The 21,202-nt window shown below is 35.9% G+C and overlaps 1 protein-coding gene across 6 annotated transcripts in view; it reads left to right on the top strand.

Moving 5' to 3' along the window:
• Positions 1-21,202, top strand: part of PCDH7 (protocadherin 7) — a 281,720-nt gene that overhangs the window by 131,833 nt on the left and 128,685 nt on the right. For 3 of the 6 annotated variants that reach the window (XM_063337313.1, XM_063337314.1, XM_063337315.1), the window contains exon 2: positions 5,149-5,257. The exons of 1 other annotated variant lie outside the window; for it this stretch is intronic. In XM_063337313.1, coding sequence (XP_063193383.1) covers positions 5,149-5,257 — 109 coding nt within the window. Of the gene's footprint in view, positions 1-5,148; positions 5,366-21,202 lie in introns of all 6 variants that reach the window. 2 more of the 6 variants (XM_063337311.1, XM_063337312.1) reach the window with 2 other exon arrangements.

Genomic DNA, 21,202 nt, shown 5'->3' on the forward strand with positions numbered 1-21,202 from the left:
CTCAGTGAAATTCTGTGGCATGGGCTGAATTGGCTCTACTGAACTGAAGACTATGTGTGTTAGCTTTGTGTCAGGTAATTCCTACTCGGTACAGCACTTAAGGAAAAAAGCAAGATGAACACCCAGATCTGTTTAAAAACTCATTATTAATAACTTCGTAAAGGCACATCAAATTTCTTTTTCTTTAGAGGATAAATAACGATATTCTTAGGGATTTTGAGCCTTAGCTATAAAACAGCCCAACTTTGCATCTGTCACAGTTATTCTTCTCTATATGCCATCTAGAACTTCTCTATATGCCATCTATATGCCATCTCTATATGCCGTAAGGACTTATATCCTTAAAAGAATATGGGAAGAGGAACAGGATGGTCCTAAATCTTTGATAGTTCTTTCCAAACCTTATTTTAAATAATATGATTTCCATTCTTGTGGTAACTGCAGATGTGATGATGTCTTATTTAGTGTTCAAAGCTTGTGATCTAGTTGGGACTGATTTCCAAAAAATCCATGGGAAAGGGAACAGAAAGTTTTAAATACTTCATAATTTTTTTTAATTCCCATTTTAAGTTGCATCACTCTGTTCTTGTAATAACTGTAGATGATCCATAGTGCTTATGTTGCAGCATATCTTTGCCACAAAGTGACCCCAGGCTGGTGATTGTATCTGGAAAAGTAGGTGGAATTGATTCATCACAGTCATACAATAAAACCTGAAAAACCTTTAAGCAGAACCCCAGGGAGGGTGTGGTAATATTTGTCTCTTCAGATTAAATCTCTAATGAGAATTTTCAGAGATTATACCGAAGTGGTCTTTAGAATACTTTGTAAGTAGGAGCAACATATAGGTGTGTGGTAACCACATTTTTGTGGTTTTGCATCCCACCCTTGAATTCTGCAAGGTCTGTGGGCGTCCCTAAATGTCATACTCTCCAGTTATCCATGGTCAAAGCTGCAGATGTGTTTTTCCAAGGAGAAACCTGAATAAGGGGCAGGGTGTTTGTGTTTTAAGGGTAGGTTCCATTGAGCTTAGATCTGAGTTATAGGGTGTAACTTTTACTACTTCACAGGCAATCTGTACCCAAAGGTCCTCAGCATCTTTTAAAAAGCGGTTGCTAAACTGTGGCTTGTGGTTCCTTGAGAGTCTGAGAGTTATCAGGTTACCATATGGCTGTCAGATCGATAGGGATTTTCAAATGTAGATTTTAATGTTTCCCCTGGAAGGTTTGATAACAGGCAAACATAGCAGTCTGTGGGAAATTACAGGAATTGCTTCCTTAATTTGCATGTTTTCTCAACTTGTCACAGTATCTGTAGCAGCTAATTCCTTCCTTGAGAGATACTATGATATTCAGGAATAGGTGCGATTGACCCACCTGAGGGATGGAATGCCATCCAGAGGGACCTGGGCGGGCTCAAGAAGGGGGCCCATGTGAACCTCACGAGGTTCAAAAACGCCAAGTGCAGGGTCCTGTACCTGGGTCAGGGCAGCCCCTGGTATCAGTACAGGGTGGGGGATGAAGGGACTGAGAGCAGCCCTGCCGAGAAGGACTTGGGGGTGCTGGTGGATGAGAAGCTCAACATGAGCTGGCAATGTGCGCTTGCAGACCAGAAGGCCAACCGTATCCCGGGCTGCATCAAAAGAAGCGTGGCCACCAGCTTGAGGGAGGTGGTTCTGCCCCTCTGCTCTGCTCTGGTGAGACCCCACCTGGAGTACCGCATCCAGCTGTGGAGCCCCCAGCACAGGCAAGACATGGACCTGTTGGAACGAGTCCAGAGGAGGGCCATACAAATGATCAGAGGGCTGGAACACCCATGCTATGAGGACAGGCTGAGAGAGTTGGGGTTGTTCAGCCTGGAGAAGAGGAGGCTCTGAGGAAAGCTTATTGCAGCCTTTCATTGCTTAAAGGGGGGATTATAAGAAAGATGGGGTCTTTTTAGCAGGGTCTGTTGCAATAGGACAAGGGGTGATGGCCTTAAACTAAAAGTCGGAAGATTTAGACTGGATAGAAGGAAGAAATTTTTACAATGAGGGTGCCGAAACATTGGAACCGTTTGCCCAGAGAGGTGGTAGATGCCCCATCCCTGGAAACATTCAAGGTCAGGTTGGATGGGGCTCTGAGCAACCTGATCTAGGTGAAGATGTCCCTGCTCATTGCAGGGGAGGTTGGACTAGATGACCTTTAAAGATCTCTTCCAACCCAAACTATTCTATGATCCTATGAATAGCCTGTGGGACAGGGTTTAAGTAAATCCAGGTTCTGGGATATTCACAAAGTTTGCATCATTGGGCTAGAACTTAATTGACATGTGGTGGGTACAGGAGAGACCTCCAGAATAATAAAACCGAGTGAAAGAGGGTCCACCTCAAGGATGTCATATGTACAGAAATGTACGCAGCCTGGGAAACAAGCAAGAGGAATGGTAGGTGTGTGTGTGGTCTCAGAAATATGTCATTGTTCAAGTTACTGAGCTGTGGTGGGACAACTCATGCATCTAGAGTAAAGGCTCTTCAGGAAAGACAGGTGGGCCTGCTGGAAAGTTCTGTCAATGGTGCTACTTATAGGAGGTAAAACTTGATCGTAGGATCCATCTGTATGTTGCTCCAATGAGTTAAGTGTGAGTGAAGTGAAATTATTTTCTAATGTCCTTAGACAGCTCCCTGAGCCGTTTCCTGACTAGTAGTAGAAGTACAATTCAGATTGTACTGTCAACTTTGGCATACTTAGTAAATGGAGAATCCATATTTTCTAAACAAAAATATCTCATTTCTAATGTTAGCAGGAATGCAGCTGGTCACCTGATATGGTAATAGTATGAATAAAGAAATGTATCTTCAGTGTCAAGACAGTAGAAAGATCCTGTGAGTTTGGTCAGTGTTATGAGACTAATAAACTTTGCTGGACTAGTGAAACCTTAACTTCTACTTGCAAGTATTCTTAAATGATCTGAGAATAGTCATATTGGAAAGAAACAACAGAGCCTGTTTACAAGATATGAAATAACGTCTTTGTTTGACGTCTTTTTATATAGTTAGAAGTCCATCTGTGGGAAGCACATAAAGGGAAATCACTACTTCCGTAAGTTAAAAAAAAAAAGACAAAAGCAAATTGATTGCTTACATCTAAAACTATAGCTTAGATAAAGACACTTTACCTTTCTTTACATTTATTTAGTTATTTCTCTGAGAGAATGAACATGTGTAAATTACCAATAACACAATACAATTGAAATATGAAAATACAAATACAAATGGCACAGACGTTTTGCAGGACAGACGATGCAGAAGGGCTTTATCCTTCCTGCCTGATTCAGAACCAGTAGGAAAGCTTTTAGAATTCCTGTGTGGTTCAGCAAAGGCGTTCCTTCTGAACACTCCTGGAAGGGAAAGATCTCACTGAGCATCTATGGGGAAAAGATACTCCAATTGTATATTGTAGATATAGGGTCTCAATATAGCAGTTCTAATCCTCCTCTATGCTTTCTACTATTTCCATATTAGTGAAAGGAGCAGCAACTATGAACTATTTTAATGTGCTCTTTTAATGTTCATTATTTGTACTCTCCATTCTTTTGCTTTGCTCCCCTATTCTCCTTGCATTTGATATGATACGAAGCTCTAAATTAAATTGGTATAAAAGTGCTTTGCAGCTGAATAATAGAAGGAAACTTTAAAAGGTCAAAACCTCACCATGAGAATACTATGACTCTTCCCTTAGAATTTTCTTGTATTTCTAGCAACACTCACATTTATAAACTTTTGATGTACTTAAGCCAGGAAGATTTACTGATATATTTGTAGTCCAACTGATTTATGATGAGGACTGAATATGTCCTCAAAAAAAATTGTAATAATTCTAACTGAAACTCCACCCAAATTGTAATAATTCTAACTGAAACTCCACCCACCCCTCTACTTAATGTGGACTTCTATTCTTCAGGCCTTGTGGAAGTGGTTGTAGTTGCTGCTTCCTCCCTTCTAGCCTGCATAGACGTTTCCACCCTACAGGGACCAGAGGTGCCAGTGGGGTGGTGTGTGCCTGTGTCTCATTCTAACGTAGGGCTTGAAACACATCCGAATCCAAAGGTGGGCAGCACTCTCAGACCTCACATTTTAAACACAGGCAAATCTGCATAGTGTCTTATAAAATGCATCAATTGGTGTTCGTTTTGAAAGGTGCTTTCTAGAACATCAGATAGTTCTATGGTTTTCTAGCCTTGCGAACAGTAAGTTATTTCAAATGTATCATTCAGTTATTTGAAATGTATCATTACTGTTTGAGTGTAGTTCAAATTGTAGGAGAATCCCCTGGTTTCTTACTGAAAATCCCGCTTGCCCTCCGCGTCCTCTGAAATGTGAAGGATCGACTCTCCCAGTTCTGGGATGCTCACTGGTGCCAGGGTTCAGCGTGTAGCCTTCCAGAGCAACAGTAATATCTGTCATTTTGAATGAACACAAATCTCTAACAATCTATGTTTGTACAGTCCCGGTGGAAACATGTGGTGTCAGCTGTGCTCGCAGTACTTTAAAGGCTTTATTAAGTCAGCTGGCAACACACCCTGTCTCCAGGCACTGAATTTTATGGCAAAGGAGCTAAAAGACTGAACCCTTCCCCTCCCCTCCCACCCCGCTCCGCCCCAAACTTTTTTCTCTTTTCTCATGTCAACTAGCTTTCAAAACCCCAGGAAGTTATTGTATGAAAGGCTTACGGGTGTGCTAATATCCACAATATAATTTACAGGTGAGCATTTATATCCACCCACACAGTCTTACACATACACACACACACGCTGTCAAGGACCTTTATGCAGTCTGATATAAACTCCATTCAAATTATTAGTATTGAGTGAAAGAGAAACTGTACAGAATTTATAAATAATTATAAACCAGCTTTCTTAGCTCATGCAGCCATTTGAAAGGAGGCTATGCAAAACTGCATGAAGGTTCTGGACCGTATGTCACAGTAAAATTCCACAGATACTCTGTCCAGTGGCCATTCAAGGACTGTACTTGCTGTTTGCTTTAATTTTAGACAAAATTGTTTAATTGGTAAATGTTAAAATGTTAGTTTGCTTAAGTCATGTTTTGAGAATCAGTTGTTCGCAGACTGAACTTTTCAGTGACATTCAGAATCTTTTCTCTTGCAGCCATTTCGTAGAGTGACGTTTTCTGTTGTGAGTCAGCCTCAGGACCCACATCAAGGGTCATTGCAGAGTTGCTATGACAGCGGTCTGGAGGAGTCAGAAACACCAAGCAGTAAGAGTTCATCAGGGCCAAGACTGGGTGCCCTTCCACTCCCAGAGGACAACTACGAAAGGACTACGCCGGATGGCAGTGTTGGTGAGGCAGAGCATATGGAAAATGGTAGGGGCAAACACGACATTCACACACATAATCTCACTAGCAAGTGATACTAAGTAGACTTTTGAAAGGTCAGTCCAAAAAAAATAAATAAATATATTAAATAGTTAAAATTGTAATTATTTTATTTTAAAGTTTGTTAAAATGCAGATATACAAAATAATGGAACATAACACTACTAATAAAACCAACACTTTCTTCTCTACATGATTTAAAAACTATACTGCAGAAGCAATTAAAATGTTGAAAAAAATACCAGTAGAGGGCTGGGGAGATGGTACTTGAATTAAATTCCATACTTTTCATTTTAGATAAAAGACCATAAAGGACATTTATTCTCTTTTCCTTCCATTTTTCTTTCAACAGCTACTTAAGCAGTTTCCCCGAATGTAACATGTATAGCATCAACAAAAGAAAGTAGGATTTAAAAACCCCACTCTAGAGAATTCCCTTTACCCAAAAAGTTATATAGACTGTTTTCAAAATAACACTGAGTGTCGAAGTCATTCTTCGTTATTTGGAAAAGAACATTACTTTCTTTTTCTTCACACTTTGTTTTGTCCAGTACTTTTAGAACATCTCGTTTAAATTCAGGGGCTATTTATGTAGAAGGGGAAAATGATGAATTCTTTTTAATTCTATAGTAATTCTCCAGCTATTAAAAATTAAAGGTGAATTAAATCACAGGTTTTGTTTTCCTTTCTGTCTAAAACTATATAGAATTTAAAACAATCTTTTCAATTTGAAATGTATTTTATAAAACCTGAATGTTTTACTGTTCTCCACATATTGGGCTTCATCTAAAAATTTATGAAGTCAGACATAGACTTCATTGTTTTTTAATCTGCCCATAAACAATAAAATAAATTATTCTATTTCAAAGCGTACAGATTTTTGATAAACAATGAAATAATGGGTTTGCTAATCCAATTGGAATTGGTGGGTGTGTGCAAGAAGGGCGGTGTATTTTCTGTTATAGAATGAATAAATTAGTTTGACTAAGTGCATGTTTTAGTTTTTCAGAGATTACAGCACCAGATAATTATTCTTGGGTTTTTGTCTTTCCTGAGATAGACATGCCAACCCAAAAAAAGTGTGTTATTCTCCATGGTAAGATGTTGCCAAACCTAGTATGTGTGACTGAAGAATGGCTACAGCAGTCTACATATGCTTATAATGTATATCCCAACAGCAAATGACTAATTGACCAAAAAGGAAGATGGTATTATCCATCTAAAAAGAAGATATATTAGGTTATGTATGTGTATATGTGTGTGTCTATATATTCTCCTTGGTTATTTATATGAATATATATCTTTACATTTAGTTTTTCTGGGTGTGTGGTAGTGGAGAAAGTGTTATCACTAGATATCACTGGTATCACTAGAAAAATGACAGAAAAAGGTTTCTAGACTTTGTACCTAAATTGGGATGATTATTTTATGGTCTGTTTTGTAGTGAGGTTTTGTGGTTAAGATAATGAAACGAAACGATTTGTTAATTCCCCTGGACATACAGCAGTGTAGTAGATTGCTAGACATGAAATTCTGAGTTCAGGAAGTATGCTAACATGTAGTATGCCTGAACCATACTGGGAAAACTGTAGAGCCAAAAATGAGTATGATTTTTAATATATTCAGTAGCCAATGAAAATCATCACACTTACTGAAGTATAACTGAAAATGAAGCGAGATTGAGCAGTGGCAAAAATGAAAGTAAACCAGTTTATTTCAGTTTTTTTGTCGATGCGAAAACTGGCATTCCATTCTAATAATTAAAGTATTTTAGAGATTACTTTGATTTTTTGAAAGATTATGTTTTATATTTGGTAGGATGAATTTCTTGGATTCAGTTTTAAAAATAGTATTGTATAGATAGGATAGAAACCTAGAGCTAGATAAATATATTATTCTGTGGGTAAGTGAGTGAAAACAAAATTATCATGGAAAAAAAATTATATGGCAGGACTTGCATATAGTAATCAGGAATTCCTTCTCCTTTATAAAACCTTGAAACTGAGACCTTTGAAAGGTGGGTGACATTGTGATGAAAATTATACTCTACAGACTTTTGGATTTTGCTGTCACATTTTAAAAACAAGATTTCAACATTGGCATGTCATCTGCCTCCAGAAATTTTTGTTAACATTAATCTATAAATAATGACAGAACAGGATGGAATGTACTTTTCTTCCTTCATATATGTAATATCTGACATTTGAGTGAGAGTTTTCTGTGATCTGATTCTTAAGTCCACTTTGTATTTTAACTATTTTAAGCACAATTGTATTGTCCAAATTCTAATAATATAATCTTCAATATTAATGGATCATTCTGACAGAAATAGAATTGGAATTGAAATCTGTCAAGTGTTCATTTGTCACATTTAATTGGAATCTAGGTAATCTGCAGTGTTTAACCTGGTTAGGTTTTAATCAGAATTTATACTGGATTTTCATGCAGATTTTCCATGGAAACAGCACTTTGGAAGCTGTCTTCGTTATTAATTGTTATTACTTCAAATATTTACCATTTAATTTCAGTTGGTGTGAAACAATGCAGTTATAACTAATTGCTTTGGATTTCCTTTCATTTTAAAGTTTGAAATTATAATTTTCTGCACAGTACGCTAAACCCTCTGATATATTTGATACTTTTTTTTGCAAGCTAAGATGACTAAGGAAAGCAATTTTTATAGTTAAGGCAAATGTGAGAAGGCCGAGTCCACCATCAGAGTAAATAGGAAATTCAGCTTTCTGTTTGCTGGGAAGAGGCCTCTCTCTGTTTTCTCACACGAGAATAAAATGCTGGAAAGAAAAAAAGGGTAAGGGGGTTGGTTTTCTTAGAATATACTGTACATTACCTACCAGCCTACATGACTGTCAGATGTAGATTGAAGTCTTGTTCTGATGATTAGCTGTGGTGTCAGATGCAGGAGAAAAAAAAAAGGGGGGAAGAAAAAAAGAAATGTTAGCAGATTGACTGTGAAAATTCAGTATGCAAAGATCTTGTTAATTAGTAAAATCTGCAGAACCAGAAGTAACTTCTGAGTTAATTTATCCCCTGCCCTTGAAGCTTTCCTTACAAGGAAATTCTGCTCATATGTGCAGCCTTCTTCTCTACTTTTGCTGTTAGAGTGGCACTGTCTTAACGTAAATTGCACAATAATTTTCTTGAGAACATTTTTATTACATTTGTATTTGTATATCAGAGATAAAGACATTACCATGGCAAATGAGTTTCCTGGTCTTTAGTCATAGCCTTCTGTTTTTGACAATGCCTAATACCACGTATCTCAGAGGAAAGTTAAAAAAAAAACCCTGTGGCAGATACTTCCAGAATTACCTATCCTCTTGACTCTAACAGTTAACATTAAGCATGTATTTGAATTGCAATTTTCTAAATAATAATAACAATTTAAAAGAACCTAATTTATCACAAGTCATTTACCCTCTTCAGGTTACTGGCCTGAAGGATATCTTTCAGCAGGAAATTCCTCTGAAGGCTATCAAAATTGGTTTATTTTTATTTGCCTTCTTCTCTTATTTAACAGTTTTAGTGACTACTCCTTTTTATCATTATGAGAAAGAGCATGGAAGTATTCCATTTTACTTTTTAAATACTGTGGATTGCTATGTTTTCTTATAATTTATCTTTCCTCTGAACTCTATATACTCCTAGGTTTTTCAGTCTTTGATCAACATATAACTGTTATTTTTTTTCTTTCCATGAACTTCTGTTTCTTCTAATGAAGTCAGGTGTAGCTGGAGATGTATTCTCACCATTTGCGGAATGGACAATGCAGCCTTTTTGTATTAATTCCTGTGTTATTACTTACACATACGATCTCTAAGCAGAGCTCTTCATTGTTCTGTTTCATGTTCATTCACATGGTTCTGTGAGGTCTCTCTTGTGTTTCTTGCAGCCTTCGTAGCAATATTTCTTTATATTCCCCCCCTGCCCCGATTTCTGTATACTTACTATTTATTTGTACATGTATTGGCCAAATCAGTTTCATTTTTTGTTTAATTTAGCTAGAGTACCTTTAGTGGTGAAACTGTAGCACTGTAGATTTTGGTCCGCATGTTCTTCCCTAGAGATTTGTTTCTGTGGAGTCATAATTAGACTGTTGGCCACACCTGAGATACCTGAGATAAAGCCAGCTCAGGTATTTCTACATGAACATGTCTTTGGTCTGCAGCACAGTATTTTAAGTTAGCCCATGTTTCAGTGTCAAATATGTAAGGGTTGGAGAACAGCAGTCCCCTCTGCGAAAGAAGGAAAATAAGGAAATGGTTTACAGCTTCCATTTTTGCAGGGGAAAATGGAGTAAAGAAAGATTAAATGATATGTCTGAAGTCAGAGAAGAAGTAAGGGGCACAGCTTGAAAAGGAGCTCAGAGTTTTTGTGATTCAGTTACTTGACTCCCACAAAGAAATCAGTAGATAAATCGCACTCTGGCTGACACATGCAGAACTAAAAGGCAAGGAAGAGAAGTGCATTATCTCAGTTCATATAGTCTGATAATATGCTATGTTCTCAATGACAATTTCAGATTTAGACTGTAAGTGTCAAAGTTCCACTGTCAATATAGAGAAGGAGTTCATGGTATGTGAGATGATCGCTTGAAAATGAGAAAGGAATTTTGACAATTAATAAATGTAATTAATTTTGTCTATAAGACCATTCTCTCACTTCTATTTGTAAAATAGAATATTAATCTGTTCTCAGGACCAAAGTGTTAATAAAAATAAAAAAAGAATCCATTAGTTTACAGAATCCATGTTTACAGAATCCATTTCCCTTTAGCTTTTTGCAGTGCAAATAACACAGTATAATGTTCTTGAAGACTTAAATGTTCTTGTTGTAAACATTGCGAACTAGACAGTCATTGAGTTATTCCATAGAATTATTGTACTTATGCAGTTCGCATTATTTTCAGATGTTCTGTTCTCTGAATTCAGGCCCTAAAATTGCATGTGAATAATTTTGTTTTTACAACTGTGTCCTGAAAATGTTAATGCAAGTAGTCCATCTGAGAGGTTGAGTCAGTAAAGGTTTTCAATGTAGTGATAACATGCTAATAGTTCTTTTTTTCAGTTTGTTTCTTCTTTCAGTGCTGCTACATCTACTTTTTCTTAAAGTTACCCTGCATGCATGAACCCAAAATACCAGAAAGTGTTGCACAAATTATTACATAATACACACACATAAGAATTCTTATCCTTGTTTCTGATAAATCCTAACCTATAATTAGGCACACAATGAACTCTGGATTCTCTAAACCTAGCAACTTATATGGGTAATGTTTTGGAACACACACATATTCCGTGATGGATTATGTCTTGAACCAGTTTGTTTTCAGAATGGAGTATTCTGATAAGATCTGTTAAAAGACATTTTATAAGAGGAAAAAACCCAAACAGTTCCTAAGACATAAGACATAGTGTGCAGGGATCCCGGTTATACTAGTGTAGTCATACGTAAGGCAATGAACCTGGCTGGGAACAACATTGGCTGTTTTCCTCCTTGATTTTTTTTCCATTTTAGTCTTTTACGATGTTCCTTTAGGTGACCTTACCCCATATGTCTGTGAGTTTCTTCAGCAGTGAAATATGTAGTTTGCTAACTTATATGCACAGCAATACCATATAGTTTCAAAATTATATGGTATTTATTTGTTCTTTAAGAGTTATTGGCATTTTGACGTGTTATATTTGTACGCTTACAGAAGAAAAAAGGGAACCATATTTCAATTGTTACAAATTCCTAGTGCTGATATATGTATTTTTTACATATATTTTTACTTTATTAGGTTAATAACATACTACAGAAGGATGAACAATTATTTTAGGTTTTGCATTGTACTTCATTGCACTAAGGGATATTGCGTCTTATCTACTATTCCATGTTTACATTGTACTTCAAATGCATAATGCAAAGTAAAGGACAAAATACAGGCCAACTGTGAGCAGAAATAACTCTGCTGAAGCTGACAATAGTATATTGTTTATGTCCTCTCTCCTTACCTTTTTGTTTCACATGACCGTTCAGAGAAATACCAACAACTTCTCTATTCATGAAGTACACCTGAGTATCGCTGTGAATTGTTTTCAGCTTGATCAGGATTTTGGCTGCTCAGAGAATGTATGCTTGGATCTGCTGGAATCAAAGAAAGAATGCATATTTCTGTACTGGAAATCCACCCCTACACATTGATAGCAAAATTAAAAAATTATTCAGCATTTTTCTGACTTTCTGAATAGTATTATTTCTGTTGCTGTTCTCTGCCAGTTGCTTTCCTATTGTATTTTCTCTAGTTCCCTTTGTGCTTTATAGTGAAGAATAGGATACGGCTCTTTTAAAGGTCTATGACAAGATTGCTATTTTTTTTTTTTTAAAGCTATATGACAAGATTGCTTCCTTCACTCCTGATTTCAGAATCCTGCTTTTAAAAAGAAAATACATACATCAATAACTCTTCACTACTCTTAAAAGCAGTATATTGATATCAGACGACTTGAACTGCCATTTACTAAAACTTAGCTTTCTTTTATTACCTTTAAGAAAGACAGTCCATATTTACATTCCATCAGTTTTTAATCAATAATTTGAAAATGGAGAAAGACTTTGGATTCTTAAAGAACCATTGCTGCAGTTATATCTGTTAGGATGAAGCCGTGAGGGAAGGGCTTATATGTGCACGTGGGTGTGCACGCATGTACACGTCTTTGTGAGTCAGTTCTTACTGCAAATACTCATGAGATCTAGAGAGTTGCAATTACATAACCTGCCTCATCTATGAATTTCAAATCAATTCACTGAGGTGGCTATGAAAGAATGTACTAAACTGAGAAGTGGAGAACTAAATCATCTGAAAGTGAAGCCGTACGTCCAGTGTCATGCTGTGAACTGATCTTGCATCTGGTAGTTGATCCAAACACTGACCACCCCTTAAAAAGTAATAATTTGGACACCACCTTCCAGTTTGCAGTCAAGTTGATGAGGGTTTTGCTATTGACTTAGTGGAGTTAGGCTTTTGTCCAAGTCCTCCGTGCCAGCTGCTAGCTCAGGCTGCCTCCCACTGATGCAGACTGCAGAACTCCCTTTGATACTGACGGAGTCCTGAATGTAGACGGAGGACATAACGCATTCCAAAATTTACAGACTCAAGGAAGAAGAGACATCTGGTTTATGAATGGAATATTTAGCAACCTTTGCATCCACGGCAGCCTCTTTCCTGGAAAAAATCTAATGCACATAGTCAACGGAAATTTGTTTTTCCTCAGTTCAGAGGAGCCCTTTCAACATGCTGTATTTCCCCTGTTCTCTATTTGTATTTAATGACAGTTTCTTCAGTTTCCTGGACAACATTAGATCTTTCTGTCCCTTCAAATCTTCCAAGTATAATGAAGATCCGAAAGAAGTCCTTTATAGGGGTATTTCTTCTCTGTTTCAGTGAAAAATACATTTTGTTCTCTACTGCTGGTTCCCAACTACTGTTCTATTTATTTATTTATTTATTTATTTAAGATTCATTGCAGCAAATGACAATGTTTATCATATACTGCCTTTATAAAATACATAACCTTTTACTTTTGTCTTTCTCGTACAAGTTTGATGCTTTGGGTTTGATGTTTCAAAAGCTGGGGTAGTTTTTCCTGTATGCAAAAAAAGACTGATGAAATTAAGAGAAGAAACTGTATCTTTTCCTTGAGTCCATTTTAAAAAATACCAAGTACAAATTATTGATCCAGAACAAAAATTTAACTGTATTTTCAAAATGGTGTACTGGGACTGAAGGGACAAGAGCATGTCTAATTGGCCACTCAGTTGAACCTAAAGGAACATTCACGAAGATCTGTTTTTAAAAATCTGCAAACAAATTCAAATCTCAATCCTATTAAACCGGCATGTGCCCATCTATGTCATAAAGAAAAATTTAAATGTTATCTACCCTTGTTATATTAAGACACTGAGTAAAAGTGGAGTGCAAGTACACAGAACAGGTAGGTATTACCCCAAGTTATTGATATATACACTAGTTTTGTAAGTTGTTGCTTTTTCTCATCTAAGTAAAGTCACTTCTTCAAGTGTTCTCTTTTGTTTCTTTGTAAAAGAATGTAATTTGTAATAAAGATTTGTAAAATGTAAAGTTCCCTGTGACAAAGCATAGAACATATAAAAAAGATAACGACTTAATCTTGCAGTTCTTTTGACATCCAAAACTGCAATTTTACATTTTTTTCAGTCTGTAGCTTATCTAAGCAACTCAAAACAGTTTCCTGAAGGCAATTTTTTTTTTTTTTCCTTGCTGATGTGTGTATTCAGAGTTAGAACAGCAAGTCTACTTATCTAGTTGCTACATAACTTAATTCTTCAAGTCTAACCACAATCTGGAAAGGTTCATGATCCTGGCAACATTCCTGTGTGCCAGCCTTCCACAGAACTATTAATGAGTCCCATAGATGGGAAACCCAAACAATGTGTAGGGTCAAACCAAAGATCATCTGCTGGCCAAAACAGGGTGCTTAGGGAAGAATATAGCAGGGCAGATAAACTGATTGATCTTTCAAGTATTCTACAACCAACAGTTTGTGACTTAGATTCCCTGAGACACAGTGAATTAAATAACCTTTATGGATTTATATACACAAATTTGTCCAGTTTCCGTTAGAGTGCATGCAACTATTAATATCTCTTTTTCTTAACGAGGGTTTTTAAGTGATTGTGTGTCCCATTAAGCTTGGATTGGACAAAGGAAAAATAAACTTGCTGGCCTGGTAGGGATCAGTTGATACGAATTTTCTAATGAGAATGTTTTGCTTTGTACCCACAATGGTCTTTGCTGTTGTCTCTGGAAGTACTTTTTTCTGTTATTTCATTTCCTGAGGACAGCAAGTAATTTATACAGAAAAATAGAAATAAATAAGGTCCGGAAAGCAAAGACTGAAAGGAAGTTTGTGCAATTTCTTACATATTTTAGCAAATATTAATTTCAGGTTAGTATGCCAAAATCTACAGAACGGTATTTAAAGGAATTAGAATCCCCAGTACTGAGTTCTGAAGGCTCTATTTTATATGAGGTAATTGCTTTTCAGAGAAAAGCGGATATTTCTTTATCAAATAGAGGATTTCAAGGACAGCATAATATAGAGACATTTAAGAATTTCTGAATATTACTGTAGTATCATCTCTGTGGTATTTTTGCCTCACAGCATCATAGCATTCAATGTGAATGTAAAATGGTTGAATACCTAGAAAAATAATCATGGCATATCCTAGAACAAGATGAATATTATGATTTTAAAGAAATTATAGTAATTTATTAGTACAATAATGTAAAATAAAATTCTAGAGGAGGTTGACTTGTTTTGGGCAAGGTATAACAATAACAACAAAACCTTCACCAACAACAAAAAAAGGATTTTAGTCTCCAAAATAATTTTTATGCACAGATAAAAGCAAAAAGCAAAGTCAACATTTAATATGTGAGAAAGTGTATTTTAGTAATCTGCTTTCTTTAAGGTTTTTTTTTTATTTCTTTTTTTTTCATATATACTTCAGACTGCAGTCTTAAATTCTAATACTACTAATTTCAAACCTTGACTTGATGACAGTTAACTGGGAACATGCCCTCAGAAATAAGTTTGCGTCAATGATTGATCCGTTCATGTTTAAAAGAGCTGTCCATTCTCGTGCTGCTTTTAAGAATTGTGGAAAGGACGAACACATCTCTCAGTAAATAATAATAATAATTAAAAAGGTAATTTTTTTGACACGTTTCAAATCTGTGCTTCTTTCTACCATATAAAATTACTGAAATTAAGACAAGAGTGTAAATTTCTGTTTAGATGATAGAAGTAAAATGGAAAGACAGCGAGGAAGCACAGTAGCGATGGAGTTAATTTATTTTGATGGTTGCGTGCTGTCCTGTAACCAAACAAACATGCCCATACCAGCTTTCCCAACTTGCTTGTCTGAACCTGTTTTTCGCTATATCTAAGGAACAAATCAACCCTAAAGAGCCCTGCAGGGGCACTTGTTCTTTTACTAAATAATCTGCATTATTTCATCAACAAGGGAAGTAAAATCAAAGTGTATCATATCTAAAATTCCATGTAAAAAAACCCATAGGACAAGCTTGTACCAAAGTGATTTTTTTTCCTATGTTTTTATGGCAGACTTGTTTTCTTTATCCAAGGATTTTTCTGTATTTTTCTGAGACTATAATGGTGCTACAAAGATCAGTAGTGTCCATAGAGGAAATCTTGGGAAAAGGCTTTTAAAATTAAATCTCAGGAAACCAAAAAAGTGTGTCCTGCTGTCCTACTATCTTTAAAGTATTTCAGCTGCACTGTAGATTGTTTTCTTATGTAGAGTTACTTTGCTCACAATTAATTCATATTGTCTTTGAAGAGGAGAATCTGTGTCCCTTTTTTGGGGCAGTGCAATGACATTTACATTATCATAAGATGTTAAAGTAACATTTATCAGTGGAATTTGACATTGCAAGCTTTTATTACAAAGAGAAGGCAAAGAGATCTGATGTAATTTTGTCTTCCACTGGTGTTAGCTAGTAACAGAAACTTCTAAGTGCAGAATAGAAACCTTTTTGTTTTCTTTAACAGAATAGTTGAGAAATAAACTTAAGTATCTATTATATGTTATTAATATCTTTCAATGTTTAATTCCATTAGCAGTGGCCATCATGCCCTGCTACTGAATGGCATAATTTGTGCTAGCATTCTTTTCATATTCTGCCATGCATTGCAATAATAATACAGGGTTTATTGTGATACGCCAGCAGATTTGACAGCTTTGGAAATGTGTTTGTTTCTGCTGTCTCATACATAGCCACAGTTCAAGTACCTGAGGGAGTAATAAAATAGTTAACTTAGGTTGTTTTCTAGGTTTCTAGTGGGTTTTGGGGACAGGGGGGTTAAGCAGGCAAAAGAGGAGGGGAGTAACCATGAGTGACATTACTACGTATGCTGATTTTTAAAATGCAAGCCTTCTAAGTATTTTAGTTGTTTTTGTAGATGTCTGATTCAATGCCCCACAGCATGATTAAGATAATTGTTTTTAATGCAGTTTCATTATTCAGTTGAAATGTTTTTTGGGGAAAAAAAAGTGTAAAGATAGTTAAAATGAAATATTCTGCTTAAAAATGTACCAAAAGTTTTTATGCTTACTGAAAGTTTGGAACAGCATGATTATGGAAATTTTGTAATGACATGTAAAGCCTATAAGAAAATATTTAAGCTGTCCTGGAGCACTGAAAAAATGGTGATCAATCCATTTGCCAATATGCAGAATTAAACTTTGGGAAATAGCAGTGGCATAAGAAGCTGGCTCATGGACAGACACTGAGGAAGCACAGCAGTCTGAGAGTCAAAGAGGAAAACATATGAGATTTTATAAATGGCAATGCAGAGGACAGGCTCTATACTGCCACAGTGCACCGTTCCTAACAAAGAATGTTCCTTTGAGGCATAGCTCACTTGCCAGGAACATAGATAGGGAAACTTGAGACACAGTCAGATCTAATCTCACAAATAGTAATGGGAGAACGCAGAAAAACTTAAGATGCCCACAAAGGTTTAGATAACTGAATATTTTTCTCCTGCTTTTCTCTTCAAAAGGAAACAATTGCCTCTAGCTTTTACCAGGTAGTCCCACATGCTATTGCTCATGCTATGAATTTTAAGTGGAAAAACTTTTCCGAAATACAAAGACCTTATCCTGAAGTTTCTTGATAAATGCCATATTAACAGAGGAACTTTAAAAAGTTATAAAACTAAATTCTTTTCTCTAATACAGTTCTTTATCTGGGACTGTTGTTTTTCCTGCCACATGTAACTGACTTGTAGAAGGTGCTTTTTCAGAAGGGCCTAAGTAAACAAACTGTACTGACAAGACAAATTTGTTTATTACTGTGAAGATAAATAGTAAAAGAATTGAATCAAGCCCAGGTCAGTAGTGATATAAAGTCATTACTCTAAGGTGGCAGTTAAGTGGCTTGTGTAAAATGAGTTAGCACTTGGAGAATATTACCTACTGGAGAGGTGCTTATGCCCCTCAAAGCATTAACTAGCATCTTGGTTGAGACCGTCAGCTAAGGAAGGAGGATGGCTAAGAACAGCTAAGGAAAAAGGATCTGATACAAAGTCCATTAGCCTTTGAATGGCAATGGCTGCCAAATGTTACTGTCTTGGCTAGCTTTATATCATGAACAGAATGTTCTGTCTACTCACAACCTGGCACTTCCCATCAGCGCTGTGTTTATGTGGGAATAGAAAATCCACCTAGGATTGAACTTCAACAATGGATTACCAATAATTTTACTAAACAGAATAGTAGCGAAGGAGACTAATCAAGGCATAAACTTCAAAGCAGAATTGGTTTCTGTATTTCCTAGCACTTATATTAACCTAATTTTAAATGTTCTTAAGTGAAGGGACTCCTTCAAGTTCAGACCACCCCAATATAAAGAGGTTTTCTAATGTTACTAGAATGCTAACTTTTGCCTCCTGGAAAGTAATGGTATGTTATAGTAGTGGAACTCAGAAGTGCTTGCATTCTATTAGCTGAAAATAAATTCAGTTGTTCTCTCCCTAGGAAGGGTGGAAAACAGAGTGGAATAAACAATTATGTTTTTTTTTTCCTAGTCTCAAGATTTTCAATCAATTCTGCTCCTGGAGAAAGGAACTTTTATTCCTAAATTTTAACATACTGGTTCACTATTTTCTCTAACACCTCTTGAAACCATCTTGTGCAGTGATTTTCCCACTGCCTTGACTACCGCTTTGATAAATAATCCCGTCTTTGTCCAATTATATAAATACACGTATATATGCATATAAACATATACAGTGTAGTTTACAAATGGGTCTTGAGAGAACAATCAAACATGAAGAAACCCTATTAAAAGTGCCTTTTAAAATGTTTTTGCTGTGTTCTCTGACATATTCTTGGAGAGTAAAGAATCCCTGTGTTATGCCTCATAACCTCATCTCAAAATCTGTAATGTCTTGAGCGTTGAGTGGGCTTTCTGTGACTTGCCTGCATTATCTCTTTCACTGCTAATCCCGAAGGGATTATTCATTTACAACAATTAAACCATAAACTCATTTAGACAATCTAAATCTGAGTTATTCTTACCTTTCCACATCTCATACAGGACTAAAATTTCCTTAATGCAATGCTACAATAGTAATTTCTTTTTCCCTGTGAAATACAGTCTGCACAACAATTGAAGTATTTAAGCATATAGTATTTCTGAGATTCAGCTATAAAGAGAGAGATTAAAACTTCACCCACACTACTATAGAAACTGTGTGAAGAAGGGAATTACAACATTAGAAATAGCTAAATACAGTTCCATCCTTAACGCTCTATATTTTGCAACTGTTCACTTAACTAACGCTTCATACTGGGACATAGTGAAAACGCTACAAGTGGAATCTATTCAACCAGGCATGCTATTACTTAAGGGCTGCAGATGACTAGATTGTAACTAATGCGATCAGTAAGGGTGTAGAATTGTAGGAAATATCCAAACCTGTTCTATTTTATGCTTATTTGATACAAACGCTTTGGACCAAATACTAATTATGTGCTAGAACATGTTGTCTAAATCCTACAAGTCTTGAGCTGCTCACGTATAGAATAGAATAGACTATTAACATCAGAAGTTATGGAAAAACCCCACAAGAAAAACAGACAACAGATTGACCTCAAAACAACATATAAACATATACAAATTTGAGATAGTTTTTATTTACCTTCATATACTTTCATATTTATTTTCCATATTTCTGCGCAGCATTCCTAACACCTGAAGACTAGATTTTGTGTGTGTGTGTTTCTCACAGAGATGTGACTTTAGCAAAAATAACAAAAGCCTGCAAGCTGATACTTCTGTATGTGCCACAAGACACCTCTCTGGGAAGTATAGAATAAAAATCTGTAGTTGGTTGAGATGATTAGTCAAGATAATTATATTCAGAAATATCTTGCTATAAAATAATGTCACGTGTCTATTGCAAAAGATCGCTTACATTTTTTAATTCCATCAGTGATCTGTCTTAGCTATGTATACAGTCAGTTCTGAAACAGCAAGACTTTTTCTCTTTTAGCATTACATAAAATGCTGCTGACCTTAGTGAGAGTTGCGGTGCTTTGTGTTCTGGAAAATCTGGCAAAATATGCAGTATCTGTGCCTTTCAAGCCTCTGATCACTGGGATACATCCTGAAAAGAATGACAAATGTTGAGATACTTTTACAATTATTTTTAAGGAAAGCACAGAGAGAAATATTTGTTTTGGTTTTCCTCAGCTTTCTAGAAGGTAAGAGGTTTGTGAAAGGTTTAGTGTATTTTCTAATCTTTGAGATCTGAACTTGGACAGCCTTTGAAATATTTGCAGTTACTATAGCTAAGTAGAGAGAACTATTTTTATCACCTTAGTAGAACTGTCTTGCAAAGACACTTCCTTTGGTGAAATGAGAGAATGAAAACAGAAACACTTTTGAGGCTTCTCTTTGAAATAATAGGTTTTAAAAAATAAAAAACTGGAAAATTATTTACAAGTAAATAAAATGATACCTTCATCCAAATGGTAAGCAAACCATTAATCAGTGATTAATGAGCAACTCAGGTAGCCAAATGCTAATCTTTTCAGGGGATGCAGTTGCATCATGCTGCGTCAGCAAGAAATAAACTGTTTCCACCTTTGAGTCCGACTTAAGAGTTCATTTCACAGCATGAATGGGAATAGATACGGGGAGCTGGAGAGTCTACATTCTGCTTTCAGCTCTGCCAGTCAGTGTGAGACAATGAAAAAAATTATTAATTATAAAACAGATGCAAAATTCATTTCATAAAATTAATAGGAAGTTCTTCATAAAGATCAGTGAGCTTTTCAAAGAGAGCGCTGCTGATAATTGCAACTCTCAGGTATGTTACTTCCAAGTTTTACCTTGATTAAGCTCAACCTTTGCCCTGACTATTGTTATCATCCAAAGAATTTCTATATTCATTTTGTTTTCCAAGCACGCAGTTGTTAACAAGGGACTAAAATATTAAAACTGAAGAAAAAGGAGCTGTAGTGTCTGGATATGGCCCAATACATTCATTTTCCAAAATAAATATTTTCCCTCAGAGATGAGAAAAGTGTATTAAGTAAGCTAAGCTCTACATGTCTTTCCTATTGATTTTAGAAATGAATTGGCAATGCTTAATTCAGACAGAGTTGCTCTGGTGTGTGTGGGGGGGGAAGTTTTCAGTTTCTGCTACTCCAGCAGCATTCCTGAAAGGCCTTTCCTTTCTTAAGTTTAACACTGAACTCTCGTGCAGTGCAGTAGTTTTCAGGAGAATTTGGAGAAGTTTTTACTTTAGGTGCTTTGAAAAAAATAATCTGTTGAACAATAACTTACTTTTAGTGTAATATATAGGAGCACTATTGCTAGTAATGTAATGCAGGTTATTTTGCTGAATGTTTTAGTAGGCTTAAGAAATATTTATCCTTGTGTCACACATGAAGAAATAGCTAACACTGTAATTAAGACAATGTTAAATCATCCTTGTAGGTGTTTTAAAAATATTTTTGAAGCTTTCTGAAAGTGCTGGATTTCAAATCAAGAAGCAGTGCCATTAGTGAAGATGTATATTAGTGAAGAAGCTGCTTAGTGCTTCAGAAAAGCAGATTTGTGTTTCATTTTGGGTTTTTAATAAGTTTAAATATCCTATGTCTTCTGCATAGAAACATATTAGCCAACATAGTTCTAGCTTTTTAATTTTTATAATTGTCAGAAGAAATAAAGAAACTTGCAGAAGGT

Source organism: Chroicocephalus ridibundus, chromosome 5 (assembly GCF_963924245.1).
Source record: "Chroicocephalus ridibundus chromosome 5, bChrRid1.1, whole genome shotgun sequence".
NCBI classification, from domain to species: Eukaryota; Metazoa; Chordata; class Aves; order Charadriiformes; family Laridae; genus Chroicocephalus; species Chroicocephalus ridibundus.